A 19,830-nucleotide genomic window follows, 5' to 3' on the forward strand; every position below is an offset into this window, starting at 1 on the left:
ATGCAGCACCAAATACTTTCCAGTACCTTGAATTGGGACAGTAGCTCCTCTCCCACAGTGGTAGGCCCAGGTTCATTCTCTCGAGTTTCAGCACGACAAAGGATTTCATCAATATCCATTTCCTAGAAACATAATTTACATTTTTAAATATAAATATAACTGCATTGTTAGTAAATCGTCTATTCTGGTTTTTTTAAGTTCATCACAGTCTGCTTTCAAACTATGTCAAAACACTTCATATTAGTTTTCGTTTTATGCCTTTACAGGCAGCCTTAGGAAGCAAAAATGCAGTAAAAAAGTGCAAAAAGATGTTTTAAAGTAGACTGGAAGTACTGGAAATAAATCAAGTATTTGTCTTGTGAAATTTCCCACATGCTTCTGATTAATTTTTCTCTCCAAAAACTGAAGTCTTAGTTTGAAATATTATGAACCTACATTTTCCCCTATTTGGTAACACCATTAGAGTTGTGATGGGGTGGGACATTTTACCTGCTCTACTGTTCTCAGTGACACGCACTGGGTGTGGAGGAAGAGAAAGAACAAAGGGAGAACAGAGAAACAGATGTCACTGCTGAAGTTAATGCCAGGGGCAACCAAGAATCAGCAAAAGAAAATCTATTTTTTTCTGGCAGGCAGGATTCATAGTTGTAAATTGCCTCAAAGTTCAGCTGTAAGGTACAGCACCCTCAGCTTTTCAGGGGCATCCATGAAAGTGCAGCTAATCCAAATTCTGATGAGGGAGGGAGGGTTTGGTTGGGACACAGGACAGCCAAGATACTGCCAGAGGACAATGATGAGAAGTGGAAGTACATCTCATAGGCCCCGTGCTACAGTGTTCATCAGGTAAGAGTTCATTTGTTACGCTCTAAGAATGTCATGCATTAAATATATTTGTCACTTATAACCACCTTCCTCTCACTGTGATAAAGACCTTCAAGAGCTTGGCATGGTTGTCCTGAAGAACTTGTGTGGTGCTTTACACCCATTAGCTACATCTGCATATGATCCTTCGTTTACAGCATTATATGCAACTTCCATATTAAAGTTTAACATAGCATCTGTATACTTATTTCAAGTACCTGTCAATACCCTACTACTGTCCACATATTGACATCTAGAATGCATTCTTCTTTAAGTAGAACATAGTCCAAAATAGCAGAGAAGTGATGATAAAAAGTGGTGGACCACCCAACCACCAGTCTCTAACTCATGGGGCAGAAGCACTAAAGCTCCTTGGAAAGGCATATAGAAGGGGCCAGTCAAATACAGTTCCTGTTGACAATGAAGCTTACGGGAACTGCACCACAAATGCAGACCACAGTGCAACTAAGGAAGTCTTGGACCCATCTGTCTATGAACACTGGCTTAATGAAAAACACTTGCTGGAATCATCATGGATAAAAAGCAAGTCATCAACCAAAAAACAAGCTTATGATAACATTTGTAAATAAGTCCAAACTGCACTAAGGATTATGTGCAACTCCTGGTGCAGCATGAAGGCAGATGAACTGCAACACTATGCTGACCAGAAGAATTTCTGTAATATGTAGTATATAGTCCATAATCTAGTGACTCCGCCACTGCTATGTGTACTGATGAAATCATTTCTCTCAGCCAAAAATCAAATCCTGAAAAGATAAGACTATTTCTAAAATCTTCTAAATCAGTTATCAGTAGTTAAGCCATTGATCAGCTGCTTCAACAGAATATAGAGTGGCTGTAAAAAACAATTTGGTTGCCCTCAAATGGGAAGGAATCTGATTTTGATGCCATCCCAGCTGAGACTGGTGGTGACTACCTAGTCAAGCACCTCAACAAACTATTACAATCTATGTAGAACTCAAGGAAGATCCCCTAAGAATTCAAGAGTCCATCTCTATGAGGGAAAGGGAAATTGTTTTATCTATGGTAATCACTAGGGAATTTTTTACTTGTCATTGCTGGAAAGATACTTGCAATTCTGATGCCTAATTCAACACATTGCTGAAAAAATCCTCCCAGTCAAAGAGAGTTCAAAAATGTACAGCTGATGTGATCTTCGCAGCCAAGCAGCTCTAAAAAAAAATCTGAAGAGCAAAATGTAAACTTTGACAGTGTCTTTGTTGACCTGACAAAGGAATTTGGCACTGGCAGTAAGGTCTTTGAAAAATCCTCAACAAGTTTGTCCAGAGAAATAGATTGAAGTGGTCAAACTGGCTAGAGAAGACAATTCCATCTCCTTCCTCTCTAAAAAAAAATAGGGTTAAGCAAAGATGTGGTCTGGCGCCATCACTCTTCCCCATTTTATTTGCTGCTATGCTTCTTGAGGCTTTCAGTGATCCTGAAATTTAGGGAAGGTCGGTAGCCCTTCAATTCTGGAAGACTACAAGCTAAAACAAAGATGCCTCAAAAGTTTCTTGTTTGCAAAGTGCTCTCATGTCCAACTCCTAGGATGATGTGCAAACAATCATTAACCATTTTGCAATAGCTTGTCAGCAATTTGGCATAGCTATCAGCTTTAAAAGGATGCTCATACTCCACTAACCAGCCTTAAGTCAAGGTTGAATTCCAGCTATCATCATTGTTGGTGATCACACGCTCCAGGATACCGACAGATTTAGCCACTTGGGCAGCACCATGTCCAGAGAAGACAATATCAATACAGAAGCATCCTGCAGAATCACCAAAGTGCACTGAGTTTTTGACAATTTCAGTGAGTGGCTCTGGGACAAGAGAGGCAGCAACCTGCAGGCCATGCTTAAAGTCTATAGGTCTCTCATTCTGACAACCTGGCTTTATGCCTGTGAAACTTGGTCAACATATCCAAATCACATTAGGAAAGTTCAACCTCAACCAAGCTGCCTGAGACGACGAATGAAGACTAGATGGCGCATCAAGATCCCTGACACTCAAGTTCTTAAACAAGGCTTGCAAGCCAGCTTGAACGCTCCAATCATGAAGACACAGTTAAGCTGGTCGGGTCATGTGGTGTGAATGCTTGATGAATAATTCCTGATCTTTTGTGGTGAACTGACAATGAGAATTGCAGTTGGATGACAAAGGAGATAATGAAGATTGCTTAAAAGTCATTCAAACAGTGCAACATAGGCATTCAGAAGTAGGAACAACTTGCTCAATGTGTGGTGAGAAACCATCCTTAAAGGCACATCTTACAATGAGAGCTGTTACATTTCTGATGCTGAATGTAAATTCAAGCTGAGGAAATCTCACTTGAAAAATCAAGAACTCCAACCTGTCGGATACGGGTTCACTGCTGGTGTTCACTCTGTGGACACGTTTCAAGCAGAAATTGTTCTCATCAGTCATCAAAGAGCTTCCTTGCGACAATATGGTGATGGATATTGTGGTCAGTGGTGAAGCAATGGTGCTCACTACTATCCTTAAAGAAAGCTTCACACAAAGATTTAGTAATTTCTATTATGTGAATTTCGGCTTTCCAGATATCAGTCTGAATCAAGCTCCAACACAGCAGTAATGGCATCAAGCAAGATAAACAACCAATCACGGTGAAGTATTCTCATCAACAGTAAATCAGGAAGTAAGAGCCACAGAATCTTAGCGATAGCTCTCAGTTTCACAACCATTATTACTGCAAAATCTGGACCATGTTATTTTGGCTGCTGTATTCAATGATGAAGGATGAATGAATTGGTAGGAAACAAACTCCTGATCTCAAGAAATTTGAATTTTCCTTTATTCATTCATGGGATGTGGGATTTGTTGGCTAGGCCAGCATTTATTGCCCATTCCGAATTGCTCTTCAGGTGGTGATGGTGAGCTGGCTTCTTGAACCGCTGCAGTCCATGTGGTGTAGGAATGCCCACAATGCTGTTAGGGAGGGAGTTCCAGGATTTTGACCCAGCAATAGTGAAGGAATGGTGATATAGTTCCAGGTCAGGATGATGAGTGGCTTGGAGGGGAGCCCCATGTGCCTGTTGCCTTTGTCCTTCCAGATGGTAGAGGTCGTGGGTTTGGAAGGTGCTGTCTAAGGAGCCTAGCTGAGTTCCTGCAGTGCATCTTGTAGATGGTACACACTGCTGCTATTGTGCATCGGTGGTGGAGGCAATGAATGTTAGAGGTGGGGTACACCAATCAAGCGGGCTGTTTTGTCCTAGATGGTGTCAAGCTTCTTGAGTGTTGTTGGAGCTGCACTCATCCAGGCAAGTGGAGAGTATCCCATCACACTCCTGACTTGTGCCTTATAGATGGTAGACAGGTTTTGGGAGTCAGGAGATGAGTTACTCGCCACAGGGTTTCTAGCCTCTGATCTGCTTTTGTAGCCACAGTATTTATATGGTTAGTTCAGTTCAGCTTCTGGTCAATGGTAACTCCCCAAAGATGTTGATAGTGGGGGATTCAGCGATGGTAATGCCATTGAATGTCATGGGGTGATGGTTGGATTCTCTCTCGTTGGAGATGATCATTGCCTGGCACTTGTGTGGCACGGAAGTTACTTTCCACTTGTCAGCCCAAGCCTGGATATTGCCCAAGTCTGGATATTGCCCAGGTCTTGCTGCATTTGGACATGGACTGCTTCAGTATCTGAGGAGTTGCGAATGGTGCTGAACATTGTGCAATCATCAGCGAACATCCCCACTTCTGACCTGATGATGGAAGGAAGGTCACTGATGAAGCAGCTGGAGATGGTTGGGCCTAGGACACTACCCTGAGGAACTCCTACAGTGATGTCATGGAACTGAGATGACTGACCTCCAACAACCACAACCATCTTCCTTTGAGCTAGGTAAGACCCCAACCAGCCATGATTTCCTCCTGATTCCCATTTATTCCAGTTTTGCTAGGGCATTTGATGCCACACTCAGTCAAGTGCTGCTTTGATATCAAGGTCAGTTACTCTCACCTCACCTCTGGAGTTCAGTTCTTTTGCTCATATTTGAGCCAAGGCTGTAATAAGGTCAGCAGCTGAGTGGTGCTGGAGGAACCCAGTGCTTGATAGCACTGCTGATGTCCCCTTCCATCCCATTACTGAATGGGGCAGTAATTGGCCGGAGTGGATTTGTCCTGCTTTGTGTGTACAGGACATAGCTGGGCAGTTTTCCACACTGCCGAGTAGATGCCAGTATCGTAGCTGTACTGGAACAACTTGGCTAGGGGCACGGCAAGTTCTGGAGCACAAGTCTTCAGTACTATTGCCGGAATCTTGTCAGGTTCCATTGCCTTTGCACTATCCAGTGCCTTCAGCCATTTCTTGATATCATATGGAATGAATCGAATTGGCTGAAGACTGGCATCTGTGATGCTGGGGACCTCAGGAAGAGGCAGAGATGAATCATCTGCTTCTGGCTGAAGATGGTTGCAAATGCTTTAGCCTTACCTTTTGCACTGATGTGCTCGGATCCCCCAGGCCTCCTCGTATAGTGATTTGTTTAATTGTCCACCCTCATTCATGACTGGATGTGGCAGGGCTGCAGAGCTGAGATCTGATCAGTTAGTTTTGGGATCACTTAGCTCTCTATATCACTTTCTGCTTATGCTGTTTGGCATACAAGTCATCCTCTATGTTGTAGCTTCACCAGGCTCACACCTCATTTTCAGGTATGCCTGGCACTGCTCCTGGCATGCCCTCCTCTTTATTGAACCAGGGTTGATCCCTTGGCTTGATGGTAATGGTAGAGTGGGGGTTATGCTGGGCAATGTGGTTACAGATTGTGGTTGAGTACAATCCTGCTGCTGCTGATGGCCCACAGCACCTCACAGATGCCCAGTCTTGAGTTGGTGGATCTGTTCGTAATCTATCCCATTTAGCACGATGATAGTGTCACACAACGCAATGAAGGATATCCTCAAAGTGAAGCCGGGACTTTTGTCTCCACAAAGATTGTGCTGTGGTCACTCCTACCAACACTGTCATGGACAGATGCATTTGTGGCAGGCAGATTGCTATGTTTTTCCCTCTTGTTGTTTCTCTTACTAACCAATGGTTATCATTAGATTTTTAATTCCAGATTCTTTATTGAATTTGAATTTCACCATCTGCCATGATGGGGTTCGAACCTGGGTACCCTTGGTCACTGGATTATTAGTCCAGTTACAATTCTCCCTCACTTGGAGTAACCTGAACAGTCCGACTAGGATAGACTCGAAATTTTCAAGAAAGACTCTACATGAGGTCAACCCTTGTGGTTTAGTTACCTGTGGTTCTTGTTCCTCTCCTTCTGGTTCTTTGAAGAGTTCCTCAGCTCCAAACTTCAGGATAGCTGCCAGCTCTTCTTTGTTAAAAGGAGTAGAACTGAAATCAGAAGAGATAATACGGATAAAATGCAAATTCTTGACCGCAATCCGACAAATTTGCACAATGAATATATTTGAAAATGAATTGAAATTCTGGGACACAACCTGCAACACCTATCTCTGCAGTTGAGTTCCACGGATACAATGATTCTTAAATTTTTTGCTGCATTTATAAAGATGACAGTGGATTAAAATTTCAAATTAGTCGTTTATAGTGGATTGATTTTTTTAATCCATTCTTGGGATGTGAGCATCATGAACAAAGCCAGCATTTACTGCCCATCCCTAACTGCCCCATGGAAGGTGGTGGTGAACCGCAGTCCATATGGTGTAGGTATACCCACAGTGCTGTTAGGGAGGGATTCTCAGGATTTTGACCTAGCAACAGTGAAGAAACAGCAATAAAGTTCCAAGTCAGGATGGCAAGTGGCTTGGAGAGGCACTAATAGGTGGTGGTGTTCCAATGCATCTGCTGCCCTTGTCCTTTGAGCTGGTAAAGGCCACGGATTGGGAAGGTGCTGTTGAAGTAGCCTTGGCAAGTTGCTGCAGTGTATCTATCTTATAGTTGGTGCACACTGTTGCCAACGTGCGTCAGCGGTGTAAGGAGTGAATGTTTAAGGCAATGGATAGGGTGTCAATCAAACAGGCTGCTCTATCTTAGATGGTGTTGAGCTTGAATGTTGGAGCTGCACTCATCCAGGCAGTGGAGAGTTTCCATCACACTTCTGATTTGAGCCTTGTAGATGGTGGACAGGCTTTGGGGAGTCAGGAGATGAGTTACTCGCTGCAGGATTCCAACCTCTGACCTGCTCTTGTAGCCACAGTATTTATACGGCTGGTCCAGGCTAGTTTCCCATTAATGACAATCCCCAGAATGTTGATGGTATTCAGCCGTTGGTGTTGCAATTATTGTATGAAACTTTGATTTGTGAAACATTTTACCATTTTTATAGGACAATGGGTTGAGAGAACAAAAAATTACACTAAGGTAAAACATCCTGAAATTAACTTTACTTGTACCACGAATCTGTGAGCATCCTACTAATGTAAACATATTAAAATCGGAACAACAGAAATTCCTCCTGTTTTCAATAAAAAACACTGAAGATCAAAAGGTATTTTTTTTCAATGGTGAGCTTTTAAATTTCTCTCTCTGGCCAAGAAAATACAACTCCATATGGACAGCCTGCATTCAAATACATCCACATATGAAGAGCAATTACCAGATAGCAGAGGTTATTCCAACACTGCATATATTCTCTCAGTTTAACAGAAGGAAAGCTGGACTTCAAAGTTCCTAGTCTCGATGCATTGAAGGAAAACTTTAAATGGAATATTAAAGTTTAACCAAAGCATAACATCGTAGAGCACTCTTTTAAATGGATTATGTCTAGAAGCTGCAGACAACATTAGCAATATTGTTACTAAGGTTTCAGAAGGTAATGGTGGGTGCATAAAATCTTCATGCTGTGCCAAATTAAGCTGTGGAAAACATCCAGCAGTGCGGTTACAAAAAGCCTGGGCTCTTGAAAGCACTTTTGAACGACATGAACTACAGTCAAGATGCTACATGACTCTCTGTGGTCAGCAATGGTGGGAGCAATTTGACAGCTTAAAAGTATCATACAAAATTAAAATGCATTGGCTTAAGTGAAATTATTCCTATACTGAATTGGTGCCTGAATCTGTGCAGGACTGGCAAAATACTTTAAATAAATATCAATAAGGGATTTTCAACACAATTGAGTTTACAAAGCTCCTCGGTCACTGTAACAAGGATAATAAAACCTCAGTTCTGGCCAAACACCAATTCTCTGAATATTTTGTGACAATTCTATTCTGCAGAATTATGCTTTGCATTGAAACATATTACAAATCGTTACAAACATAAATTATTATGGATATGATAATAGTGGTTATGCTAGTGGACTAATAATACAAAGACATGATTAAATCCCGATTTAAATCGAGTTAATTAAATAAATTAGAGTAAACTGCTCGTCTCAGTAATGATCATGAGACTGTCAAATCGTCATAAAAACCTTACTGGTTCACTAATGCCTGAGGAAACACATCTTCTTACCTAGTCTGTCCTATATGTGACTTTAGACCCACAGCAATGTGTTTAAAATGGTGTAGCAAGTGGTCATCATCCACTTCTCAAGAGCAATTAGGCATGGGCAAAAAGTAGTGGCCTTGTCAGCAACACCCACATCCCGTGAATGAATAAATTTTTAAAAATTTTCTTTTTTTTACACACATATATACACATCTGTGTTTCACAATTACTGTAGAACATAGTCTAAGCAATAATCTAACTGGGTGATTTTTAACTGCCAGTAAACTGTTTCTCACTGATTCAAACACACAAAAAAATTATGGCGGGGGTGTTGGGGCAACTTAACAATTTCAATGACGCTCAACGGCCACCTAGCGAAATTTTTTGGTGAGCTTATGAATAGGTGAGCACCATGTCTGCCTGAGTATATAAGTTGGGGTCTCACACCAGTTGTAGGACTTTGTTTGCACTTTTCAGGAACAAGTCAGCAGAACATGCACCGTACGTGTTCTTCACATTTGTACCAAATTCCTAAGTGCTCCTTCAAGGGATCACTGAAGGCTGCTCAAAAATAGACTTAAGAAACTTTATATTTTTGTTTATGCAGGACACAAGAGGAGATGATCCCATTTTGCTCAGATAAAAATACTCTGTCCCACTGCCTGCCCAAGCAAGATTCCTCCTGGGATTGCTACCCTCTTGTGGCCTAACAGCCATGCAGCACGTTTCCACCCTCCCATAGCTGATAAGTAGCAGCACGATTCTCATTCAGTGCCAACTATTCTATAGTGACATTTAAATAAAGACCAAACCCAATGCCAGCTTTTAACAGTGTGACCACTCTGCTGACTTTGCAGCTGTTTCGTGCAGAAACCAAAGGTCACTCCAGTGAATCAGCAATTCATGAAATTGAGAAACATTTTAAATGGAGCATAGCATTTATTCAGTACCAGGAGTCTCAAAGCATCAGTCAAACATGGGCAAGGAAACTTACCTTCTGCCTTCCCTCAGCTAATGACCATAAGACCATAAGACATAGGAGCAGAAATTAGGCCATTTGGTCCATCGAGTCTGCTCTGCAATTCAATCATGGCTGATAAGTTTCTCAACCCCATTCTCCCGCCTTCTCCCCATAACCTTTGATCCCCTTACCAATCAAGAACCTATCTATCTTGGTCTTAAATACACTCAATGACCTAGCCTCCACAGCCTTCTGTGGCAATGAATTCCATAGATTCACCACTCTCTGGCTAAAGAGGTTTCTCCTCATCTCTGTTCTAAAAGGTCTTCCCTTTAATCTGAGGCTGTGCCCTTGGGTCCTAGTCTCTCCTACTAATGGAAACATCTTCCCCACGTCCACTCTATCCAGGCCTTCAATCAGATCCCCCCTCACCCTTCTCAACTCCATCAAGTATAGACCCAGAGTCCTCAAACGTTCCTCATATGTTAAGCCTTTCATTCCTGGGATCATTCTCGTGAACCTCCTCTGGACCCTCTCCAGGGTCAGCACATCCTTCCTGAGATACGGGGCCCAAAATTGCTCACAATATTCTAAATGTGGTCTGATCAGAGCCTTATAAAGCCTCAGCAGCACATCCCTGCTTTTATATTCTAGTTCTCTGGAAATAAATGCCAACATTGCATTTGCCTTCCTAACTACCGCGTCAACCTGCAAGTTAACCTTAAGAGAATCCTGGACGAGGACTCCCAAGTCCCTTTGCACTCCAGATTTCTGAATTCTCTCCCCATTTAGAAAATAGTCTATGCCTCTATTCTTCCTACCAAAGTGCATGACCTCACACTTCCCCATGTTGTATTCCATCTGCCACTTCTTTGCCCAGTGACTGAAGCATTCTGGGAGAAGTCATCACTGCCACCGCGACTCAGGAGGGAATCGAGGAGAAGGACTCTTGCACTCAACAGGAGGAAGGGCATCCAACAGAGGGCGCTGGTGAGAAGTGACTGAAGCATTCTGGGAGAAGTCATCGCAGCCACCGCGACTCAGGAGGGAATCGAGGAGAAGGACTCTTGCACTCAACAGGAGGAAGGGCTTCCAACAGAGGGCGCTGGTGAGAAGTGACTGAAGCATTCTGGGAGAAGTCATCGCAGTCACCGCGACTCAGGAGGGAATCGAGGAGAAGGACTCTTGCACGCAACAGGAGGAAGGGCTTCCAACAGAGGGCGCTGGTGAGAAGTGACTGAAGCATTCTGGGAGAAGTCATCGCAGCCACCGCGACTCAGGAGGGAATCGAGGAGAAGGACTCTTGCACGCAACAGGAGGAAGGGCTTCCAACAGAGGGCGCTGGTGAGAAGTGACTGAAGCATTCTGGGAGAAGTCATCGCAACCACTGCGACTCAGGAGGGAATTGAGGAGGACCCACTGTCAAAGAATGGAATAGCCCCAAACATTACATTGCTGTAGTGTTTCCATCCCTTCCTCCTCCTCAAACCTAAAAAAAGAGAGGAAGAGGCAGTGCCTTCAGGAGTGCACCAGACCTGCCTTCTGAAAGTGGATTTTAAAGAAAAAGCAGCTGATTGGTGAGTAAATCCTGGGAGCAGACTCAGAGGGAGGAGCACCGGAGCGGTGAGTATAAATCTAGCTTACCTTGGGGATTTGCGGCCTTGTCTCCAGGGAGCAGACTTGGAGGGAGGAGCACCGGAGCGGTGAATATAAATCTAGCTTACCTCGGGAATTTGCGGCCTTGTCTCTAGGGAGCAGACTCGGAGGGAGGAACACCGGAGCGGTGACCTCGGGGAACAGAGTAACTGAAGCCAAAACTGAAAAAGTGACATCACAGGAAAGCTGTGACCTGATTGGTTGGTAGGAAATCTGCACCAAATTTGAAAAAAAAAACACTGCAAAGCTAATTAATTAATTATCTAAGTAGAGATGGCTGGGCAGGTGATGTGCTATAGCTGTATGATGTGGGAGCTGGCAGATCCCATTGTGAGCCGCAGTGACCACATCTGCAGCAAGTGTTGGTTGCTGGAGGACCTCCGACTCACAATTGATGAGCTGGAGTCCGAGCTGGAGTCCGAGCTCCGGACGCTGCAGCACATCCAGGAGGGGGAGAGTTACCTGGACGCTTTGTATCAGGAGGCGGTCACACCCGGTAGATTAAGTACCTCAAGTCCGGTCAGTGGTCAGGGTCAGCAGGGTGTGACTGCAAGTGAGGCAGGTAGAGGGATCCTGTGTTCAGGAACAGAGGAGCCTCAGCTCTTGACCTTGTCCAACAGGTACAAGGTACTTGCTCCCTGTATGGATGAGAAACAGGGCTGTGGGGAGGATGAGCCAGCTGACCACGGCACCGTGGCACAGGAGGCCATTCAAGAGGGGGGAGCAAAAAGACAAGTGGTAGTTGTAGGGGATTCTATAATTAAGGGAATTGATAGCTTCCTTTGTAAGCAGGATCGAGAGTCCCGCATGGTATGTTGCCTGCCCCGTGACAGGGTGAGGGACATCTCTGACCGGCTTGAAAGGATATTGGAGAGGGAGGGGGAGGATCCAGTTGTTGTGGTCCACGTCGGGACAAATAACATAGGTAAGACTAGGAAAGAGGACCTGTTTGGGGATTATCAGGAACTAGGAACTAAATTAAAGAATGGGTCCTCAAGGGTTATAATCTCCGGATTACTACCCGAGCCACGTCCAAATTGGCATAGGGACGCGAGAATAAGGGAAGTAAACACGTGGCTAAAGGAGTGGTGCAGGAAAGAGGGGTTCCATTTCGTGGGGCACTGGCATCAGTATTGGAACAGGAGGGATCTGAACCATAGGGACGGTCTCCACCTGAACCGATCTGGGACCAATGTTCTAGCAAAAAGGGTAAATAGGGTGGTCAACAGGACTTAGACAGCACTAGAAAGCAGGGGGGGTGGAGGGAAGGGTAAAACTCCAAAAAGTATGACTAATGGGAAACAAAGCTGCAGGTTAGCATGTGGGGGGTGGATTCAACTTCATGGAAAATTATGAAAAAACTGAAAAGGAGAGCCCAGGAGAGGCTATTAAAGTCTCCAGAACACAAAATAGGACAGAGTGTTTGGAAAGGGCTAGGAATCTAACTTCAAGCACATCAGATAAACGGACGATAATGAGAAAGGGGACGGGAAATACAGGACTGAAGGTGCTGTATCTGAATGCACGCAGTATACAAAATAAGGTAAATGAGCTTGTGGCGCAGATTGAAATTGGCAGGTATGATGTGGTGGGGATTACAGAGACATGGCTGCAAGGGGATCAGGACGGGGAGCTAAATATCCAAGGATATACATCCTATCGAAAAGATAGGCAGGTTGGCAGAGGGGGTGGGGTTGCTTTGTTAGTAAGAAATGAAATTAAATCGATAGCAAGAAATGATGTAGGGTCAGATGATGTAGAATCTGTGTGGGTAGAGTTGAGGAACCACAAAGGTAAAAAAACCATAATGGGAGTTATGTACAGGCCTCCGAACAGTAGTCAGGATGTGGGGCACAAGATACATCAGGAGATAGAAAAGGTGTGTAAGAAAGGCAAGGTTACAGTGATAATGGGGGATTTCAATACGCAGGTAGACTGGGAAAATCAGGTTGGTAGTGGATCCCAAGAAAAGGAATTTGTGGAATGTCTACGAGATGGCTTTTTGGAGCAGCTTGTGGTGGAGCTCAATAGGGAACAGGCAATTCTAGATTTAGTGATGTGTAATGAGGCACATTTGATAAGGGAGCTTAAGGTGAAGGAACCCTTAGGAGGAAGTGACCATAATATGATAGAATTTACCCTGCAATTTGAGAGGAAAAAGCTGGAATCAGATGTAACGGTATTACAGTTGAATAAAGGCAACTACAGAGGTAAAATCGGGCAAAGTCAGCATGGTTTCATCAAGGGGAGGTCATGCCTGACAAATCTGTTAGAATTCTTTGAGGAGGTAATGAGTAGTTTAGACAAAGGAGAGCCAATGGATGTTATCTACTTGGACTTCCAGAAAGCCTTTGACAAGGTGCAGCACAGGAGGCTGCTCACTAAGATAAGAGCCCATGGTGTTAGAGGCAAGGTACTAGCATGGATAGAAGATTGGCTGTCTGGCAGGCGGCATAAGGGGGTCCTTCTCAGGATGGCAGCCAGTGAATAGTGGAGTTCCGCAGGGGTCAGTGTTGGGACCACAACTTTTCACTTTATACATTAATGATCTAAATGAAGGAACCGAGGGCATCCTGGCTAAGTTTGCAGATAATACAAAGATAGATGGAGGGACAGGTAGTATTGAGAAGGCGGGGAGGCTGCAGAAGGATTTGGACAGGTTAGGAGAATGGGCAAAGAAGTGGCAGATGGAATACAACATGGGGAAGTGTGAGGTCATGCACTTTGGTAGGAAGAATAGAGGCATAGACTATTTTCTAAATGGGGAGAGAATTCAGAAATCTGGAGTGCAAAGGGACTTGGGAGTCCTCGTCCAGGATTCTCTTAAGGTTAACTTGCAGGTTGAGTCGGTAGTTAGGAAGGCGTTGGCATTTATTTCGAGAGGACTAGAATATAAAAGCAGAGATGTGCTGCTGAGGCTGTATAAGACTCTGATCAGACCACATTTAGAATATTGTGAGCAATTTTGGGCCCCGTATCTCAGGAAGGATGTGCTGGCCCTGGAGAGGGTCCAGAGGAGGTTCACGAGAACGATCCCAGGAATGAAAGGCTTAACATATGAAGAACGTTTGAGGACTCTGGGTCCATACTCGATGGAGTTTAGAAGGATGAGGAGGGATCCGATTGAAACTTACAGAATATTGAAAGGCCTGGATAGAGTGGACGTGGGGAAGCCGTTTCCATTAGTAGGAGAGACTAGGACCCGAGGGCATAGCCTCAGAGTAAAGGGAAGACCTTTTAGAACAGAGATGAGGAGAAACTTCTTTAGCCAGAGAGTGGTGAATCTATGGAATTCATTGCCACAGAAGGCTGTGGAGGCCAGGTCATTGAGCGTATTTAAGACCAAGATAGATAGGTTCTTGATTGGTAAGGGGATCAAAGGTTATGGGGAGAAGGCGGGAGAATGGGGTTGAGAAACTTATCAGCCATGATTGAATTGCAGAGCAGACTCGATGGGCCAAATGGCCTAATTTCTGCTCCTATGTCTTATGGTCTTATTCTCCTAACCTGTCCAAATCCTTCTGCAGCCTCCCCGCCTTCTCAATACTACCTGTCCCTCCACCTATCGTTGTATCATCTGCAAACTTAGCCAGGATGCCCTCAGTTCCTTCATCTAGATCATTAATGTATAACGTGAAAAGTTGTGGTCCCAACACTGACCCATGCGGAACTCCACTAGTCACCTGCTGCCATCCTGAGAAGGACCCCCTTATCCCCACTCTCTGCCTCCTGCCAGACAGCCAATCTTCTATCCATGCTAGTACGTTGCCTCTAACACCATGGGCTCTTATCTTACTGAGCAGCCTCCTGCTCGGCACCTTGTCACCTTCTTCTGGAAGTCCAAGTAGATAACATCCATTGGCTCTCCTTCATCTAACCTACTCATTACCTCCTCAAAGAATTCTAACAGATTTGTCAGGCTTGACCTCCCCTTGATGAAACCATGCTGACTTTGCCCTATTTTACCATGCACTTCCAAGCATTCTGAAATCTCATCCTTAATAATGGACTCTAAAATCTTACCAACGATCGAGGTCAGGCTAATCGGCCTGTAATTCCCCTTCTTAAACAGGGGGGTTACATTAGCGATTTTCCAGTCCTCTGGGACCCTCCCTGACTCCAGTGATTCCTGAAAGATCACCACTAATGCCTCCACCATCTCTTCAGCTATCTCCTTCAGAACTCTGCGGTGAAATCCATCTGGTCCAGGTGATTTATCCACCTTCAGACCTTTCAGTTTTCCTAGCACATTCTCCTTGGTAATGGCCACCATACTTACCTCTGCCCCCCGACTCTCTTGAACTTTGGGTCTAATGAGCTAATGAGTCGGAACTCCTCCATGCTGAACACCATTTGGAGGAAGAGTCAAGGGCACAGAATGTACTCTAGGTGGGGGACTTCAATGTGCACTACTGGCCAAGATGGCCATGTCGTAAAGAACATATTTTTCAGACTGATGGCAGGTGGATGAGAACCAACAAGGGGGAAAACCCACTTGGCTTCGTCCTCACCAATCCCATGCTTATAGATGCATTTATCCAGGACAGTAGTGGTTGCAGTGACCACGCAGTCCTTGTGGATATGAGGTCCTATCTGCACACTTTGAAGACATTCTCCATCATGTTGTGCTGCAGTATCACTGTGCTAACTGGGATTGTTTCAGAACAGGCCTAGTAACTCAAAGCGGGCATCCCTGAGGGGCTGTGGGACATCAACAACAAATTTGTATTCCAGCACGATCTATAACCTCGTGGCCTATCATAAAGTCATAACGGCACAGAAGGAGGCGTTCGGTTCAACCAAGTTTTTTCTTATTCATTCATGGGATGTGGGCATAGCTGGCTAGGCCAGCATTTATTGCCCATCCCTAATTGCCCTTGAGGAGGTGGTGGTAAGCTGCCTTCTCAAAATGCTGCGGTCCATGTGGTGTAGGCACGCCCATAGTGCAGTTACGGATGGGGGTTCCAGGATTTTCACCCAGCGACAGTGAGTGAATGGTGATATATTTCAAAGTCAGGATGGTGAGTGGCTTGGAGGGGAACTTCCCGGTGGTGGGTGTCTGCTGCCCTTGTTCTTCTAGATGATAGTGGTTGTGGGTTTGGAAGGTGCTGTCCAAGAAGGCTTGATGAGTTTCTGTAGTGCACCTTGTACACACTGCTGCCACTGTGCGTCGGTGGTGGAGGAAGTGAATGTTTGTGGATGGGGTGTCAATTAAGAGGGCTGCTTTGTCCTGGATGGTATCAAGCTTCTTGAGTGTTGTTGGAGCTGCACTCATCCAGGCAAGTGGAATGTGTTCCATCACTCTCCTGACTTATGCCTTGTAGGTAGTAGATAGGCTTTGGGGAGTCAGGTGGTGAGTTACTTGCCGCAGGACTCCTAGCCTCTGGCCTGCTCATGTAGCTACAGTATTTATGTGGTTAGTCCAATTCAGCTTCCAGTCATTGGTAACCCCCCCACCCCACCAGGATGTTGATAGCGGGGGATTCAGTGATGTTAATGTCACAGAGTATCAAGGGGCGATGGTTAGATTCTCGCTTCTTGGAGATGGTTATTGCCTGGCACTTGTGTGGTGCTAGTGTTAATTGCCACTTGTCAGCCCAAGCCTGAAATTGCTCAGGCCTTGCAGGCATTTGGACATGGACTGCTTCAGTGTCTGAGGAGTCATAAATGGTGCTGAACATTGTGCAATCAGCAGCGCACATCCCCACTTCTGACTTTATGATGGAAGGAAGGTCACTGATGAAGCAGCTGATGATAGTTGGGCCTAGGACATTACCCTGAGGAACTCCTGCAGTGATGTCCTGAAACTGAGATGATTGACCTGGAACAACCATAACCATCTTCCTTTATGTATGACTCTAACCAGCAGTTTTTTTCCCCCGATTCTTATTGACCCCAGTTTTGCCAGGGCTCCCTGATGCCACACTCCCGTCAAATGCTGCCTTGATGTCAAGGCCAGTCACTCTCACCTCAGCTCTCGAGTTCAGCTCTTTTGTCTGTATATAAACAAAAGCTGTAATGAGGTAAGGAGCTGAGTGACCCTGGCAGGACCCAAACTGAGCGTCAGTGAACAGGTTATTGCTAAACAAGTGCTGCTTGATAGCACTGTTGATGAACCCTTCCATCACTTTACTGATGATGGACAGCAGACTGATGGGGCAGTAATTAGCCAGGTTGGATTTGTCCTACCTTTTTGTGTACAGGACATACCTGGACAATTTTCCACATTGCCTATGCCAGTGTTGTAGCTGTACTGCAACAGCTTGGCTAGGGGCGTGTCAGCTTCTGAAGCACAAGTCTTCAGAACTATTATTGGAATATTGTTAGGGCCCACAGCCTTTGTACCAGTACCATCATCCATTTTTTGATATCACATGGAGTGAATCAAATTGTCTAAAAAGACTGGTCTCTGTGATGCTGAGGGCCTCAGGAGGAAGCCAAGATGGATCATCCAGTCAGCACTTCTGACTGAAGATTGTTACAAATGCTTCAGCCTTATATTTTGCACTGATGTGCTGGGCTCCACCATCATTGAGGATGGGGATATTTGTGGAGCCTCCTCCTCCAGTGAGTTGTTTAATTGTCCACCACCATTCACGACTAGATGTGGCAGGACTGCAGAGCTTAGATTTGATCCATTGGTTGTGGAATCGCTTAGCTCTGTCTATCGCTAGCTGCTTTTGCTGTTTGGCACGCAATTGACCCTGTGTTGTAGCTTCACCAGGTTGATGCCTCATTTTTAGGTATGCCTGGTGCTGCTCCTAGTATACCCTCCTCCCCACTCTTCATTCAACCAGAGCTGATTCCCTGGCTTGGTGGCAATGGTAGAGTGGGGGATATGCTGGGCCATGCAGGTTGTGGTTGAGTGCAATTCTGCTGCTGCTGATGGCCCACAGTACCTCATGGTTGCCCAGTCTTGAATTGTTAGATCTGTTCGAAATCTTTCCCATTTAGCACTGTGGTAGTGCCATACAACACAATGGAGGGTATCTTCAATGTGAAGGCAGGACTTTGGCTCCAGATGGGCTGTGCAGTATCACTCCTACCGATACTGTCATGGGCAGATGCATCTGCGGCAGGCAGGTTGGTGAGGATGAGGTCAAGTATGTTTTTCCCCCTTGTTGGTTCTCTCAACATCTGCAGCAGACCCAGTCTAGCAGCTATGTCCTTTAGCACTCAGTCAGTTTGATCTGTAGTGGTGCTACCAAGCCACTCCTGGTGATGGACACTGAAGTCCCCTGCCCAGAGTACATTCTGTACTCTTGCCACCTTCTGTTTCCTCAAGTGGTGTTCAACAAGGAGTATTGATTCATCAGCTGAGGGGTGGAGGGCAGCTGCACACATTGTAATCAGAGGTTTCCTTGCCCATGTTTGACCTGATGCCATGAGACTTCATGGGGTCTGGAATTGATGTTGAGGAATCCCAGGGCAACCCTCCTGACTATATACCACTGTGCCACCTCTGCTGGGTCTGTTCTGCCGGTGGGACCAGACATCCCAAGGAAGGTGCTGTCTGGGATATTGCCTGTAAGGTATGAGTCTGAGAATATGACTATGTCAAGCTGTTTTTGACTAGTCTGTGAGCGAGCTCTCCCAATTTTGGCACAAGCCCCCAGATGTTTGTAAGGAGGGCTTTGCAGAGTTGACAGGGCTGAGTTTGCCATTGTCATTTCCGGTGCCCAGGTCGATGCTGGGTGGTCCGATCAGTTTCATTCCTTACTGAATTGTTTTTAGCGGTTTCATGCAACTGAGTGGCTTGCTAGGCCATTTCAGAGGGCAGTTAAAAATCAACCACACTGCTGTGGGTCCGGAGTCACACATAGGCCACACCAAGAAAGAATGGCAGATTTCCTTCCCTCGAGGACATTCGTGAACCAGATGGGAGATGGGTTTTTCTGACAATTGACACGGTTTCTGCCATGGTGAGATACGAACCCGGGCGACTATCTCCCCCAGAGCATTATCCTGGGTCTCGTGATTATTCTCGTGACAATACCACTACGCCATTATCTCACCCACGCTCTGTAGAGAAATCCAAGCAGTCCCATTCACCCGGTGAAACTCCATAGTCTTGCAAGTTTATTTCCCTCAAGTGCCTAACCAACTTCCTTTTTAAATCATTGGTCAACTCTGTTTCCAAAGCCTCGGAGGTAGGGAGTTCCAGGTCATTACCATTAGCCGCATAAAAAGGTTCTCTGTGTTCTTTGTAGGGTTTTGTGCTCCCTCGGGCCTTTGCCTCTACAGGTTTCATATGAAATCTCAGTGTTTTTTTAAAATTTATTCTTTCATGGGTTGTGGTAGCTGTTGGCAAGGCATTTGTTGTCCATCCTCAATTGCCCTTGAGAAATGAATGTCTTGCTAGGCATTGGAGAGTGCAGTTAAGTGTCAACCACATTGCTGTGGGTCTGGAGGCACATGTAGGCCGGACCAGGAAAGGATGGAAGATTTTCTTCCTTAAAGGTCATTAGTGAAGCAGATGGGTCTTTATGACAATCGATGATCGTTTCATGGTCACCATTACTCAGACTAGTTTCAATTCCAGGGGTATTAATTGAATTTAAATTCTACCAGCTGCTGCATGGTGGGATCGGAACCCATTTTATAGGCCTCTAGATTACTAGTCCAGTGACATTACCACTACACCACTGTCTCCCCCAATGCATTCGCTGCCTTCCCGAATAAGCCTTCGCCATTTTGGTTGGTCACAAGCCAGTGTCTCCCATTAGTCGGTGGGTATGTTTGACCTCTTCAGTGATGCTTTAAGGACATCCCTAAAGCATTTCTGCTGTCCTCCTGGGAGCCTCCTACTACGACCAAGTTCTGAGAACAGCAGTTGCTCCAGGAGTGTTGTGTCTGGTATACGAATAACATGTCACACTCAAGTGAAGCTGGTTTTGAGTGA

At 45.2% G+C, this 19,830-nt stretch overlaps 1 protein-coding gene across 4 annotated transcripts in view; it reads right to left on the reverse strand.

Moving 5' to 3' along the window:
- chd1 (chromodomain helicase DNA binding protein 1) overlaps window positions 1–19,830 on the reverse strand; it is a 222,532-nt gene that overhangs the window by 40,247 nt on the left and 162,455 nt on the right. For all 4 annotated transcript variants that reach the window (XM_078565773.1, XM_078565765.1, XM_078565793.1 and 1 more), the window contains 2 exons: window positions 6,154–6,250; window positions 27–122 (listed from right to left, as the gene is read on the reverse strand). In XM_078565773.1, the coding sequence (XP_078421899.1) occupies window positions 27–122; window positions 6,154–6,250 (193 nt within the window). The remainder of the gene's footprint in view (window positions 1–26; window positions 123–6,153; window positions 6,251–19,830) is intronic.

This window comes from Cetorhinus maximus, chromosome 2 (genome assembly GCF_964194155.1).
Source record: "Cetorhinus maximus chromosome 2, sCetMax3.hap1.1, whole genome shotgun sequence".
NCBI classification, from domain to species: Eukaryota; Metazoa; Chordata; class Chondrichthyes; order Lamniformes; family Cetorhinidae; genus Cetorhinus; species Cetorhinus maximus.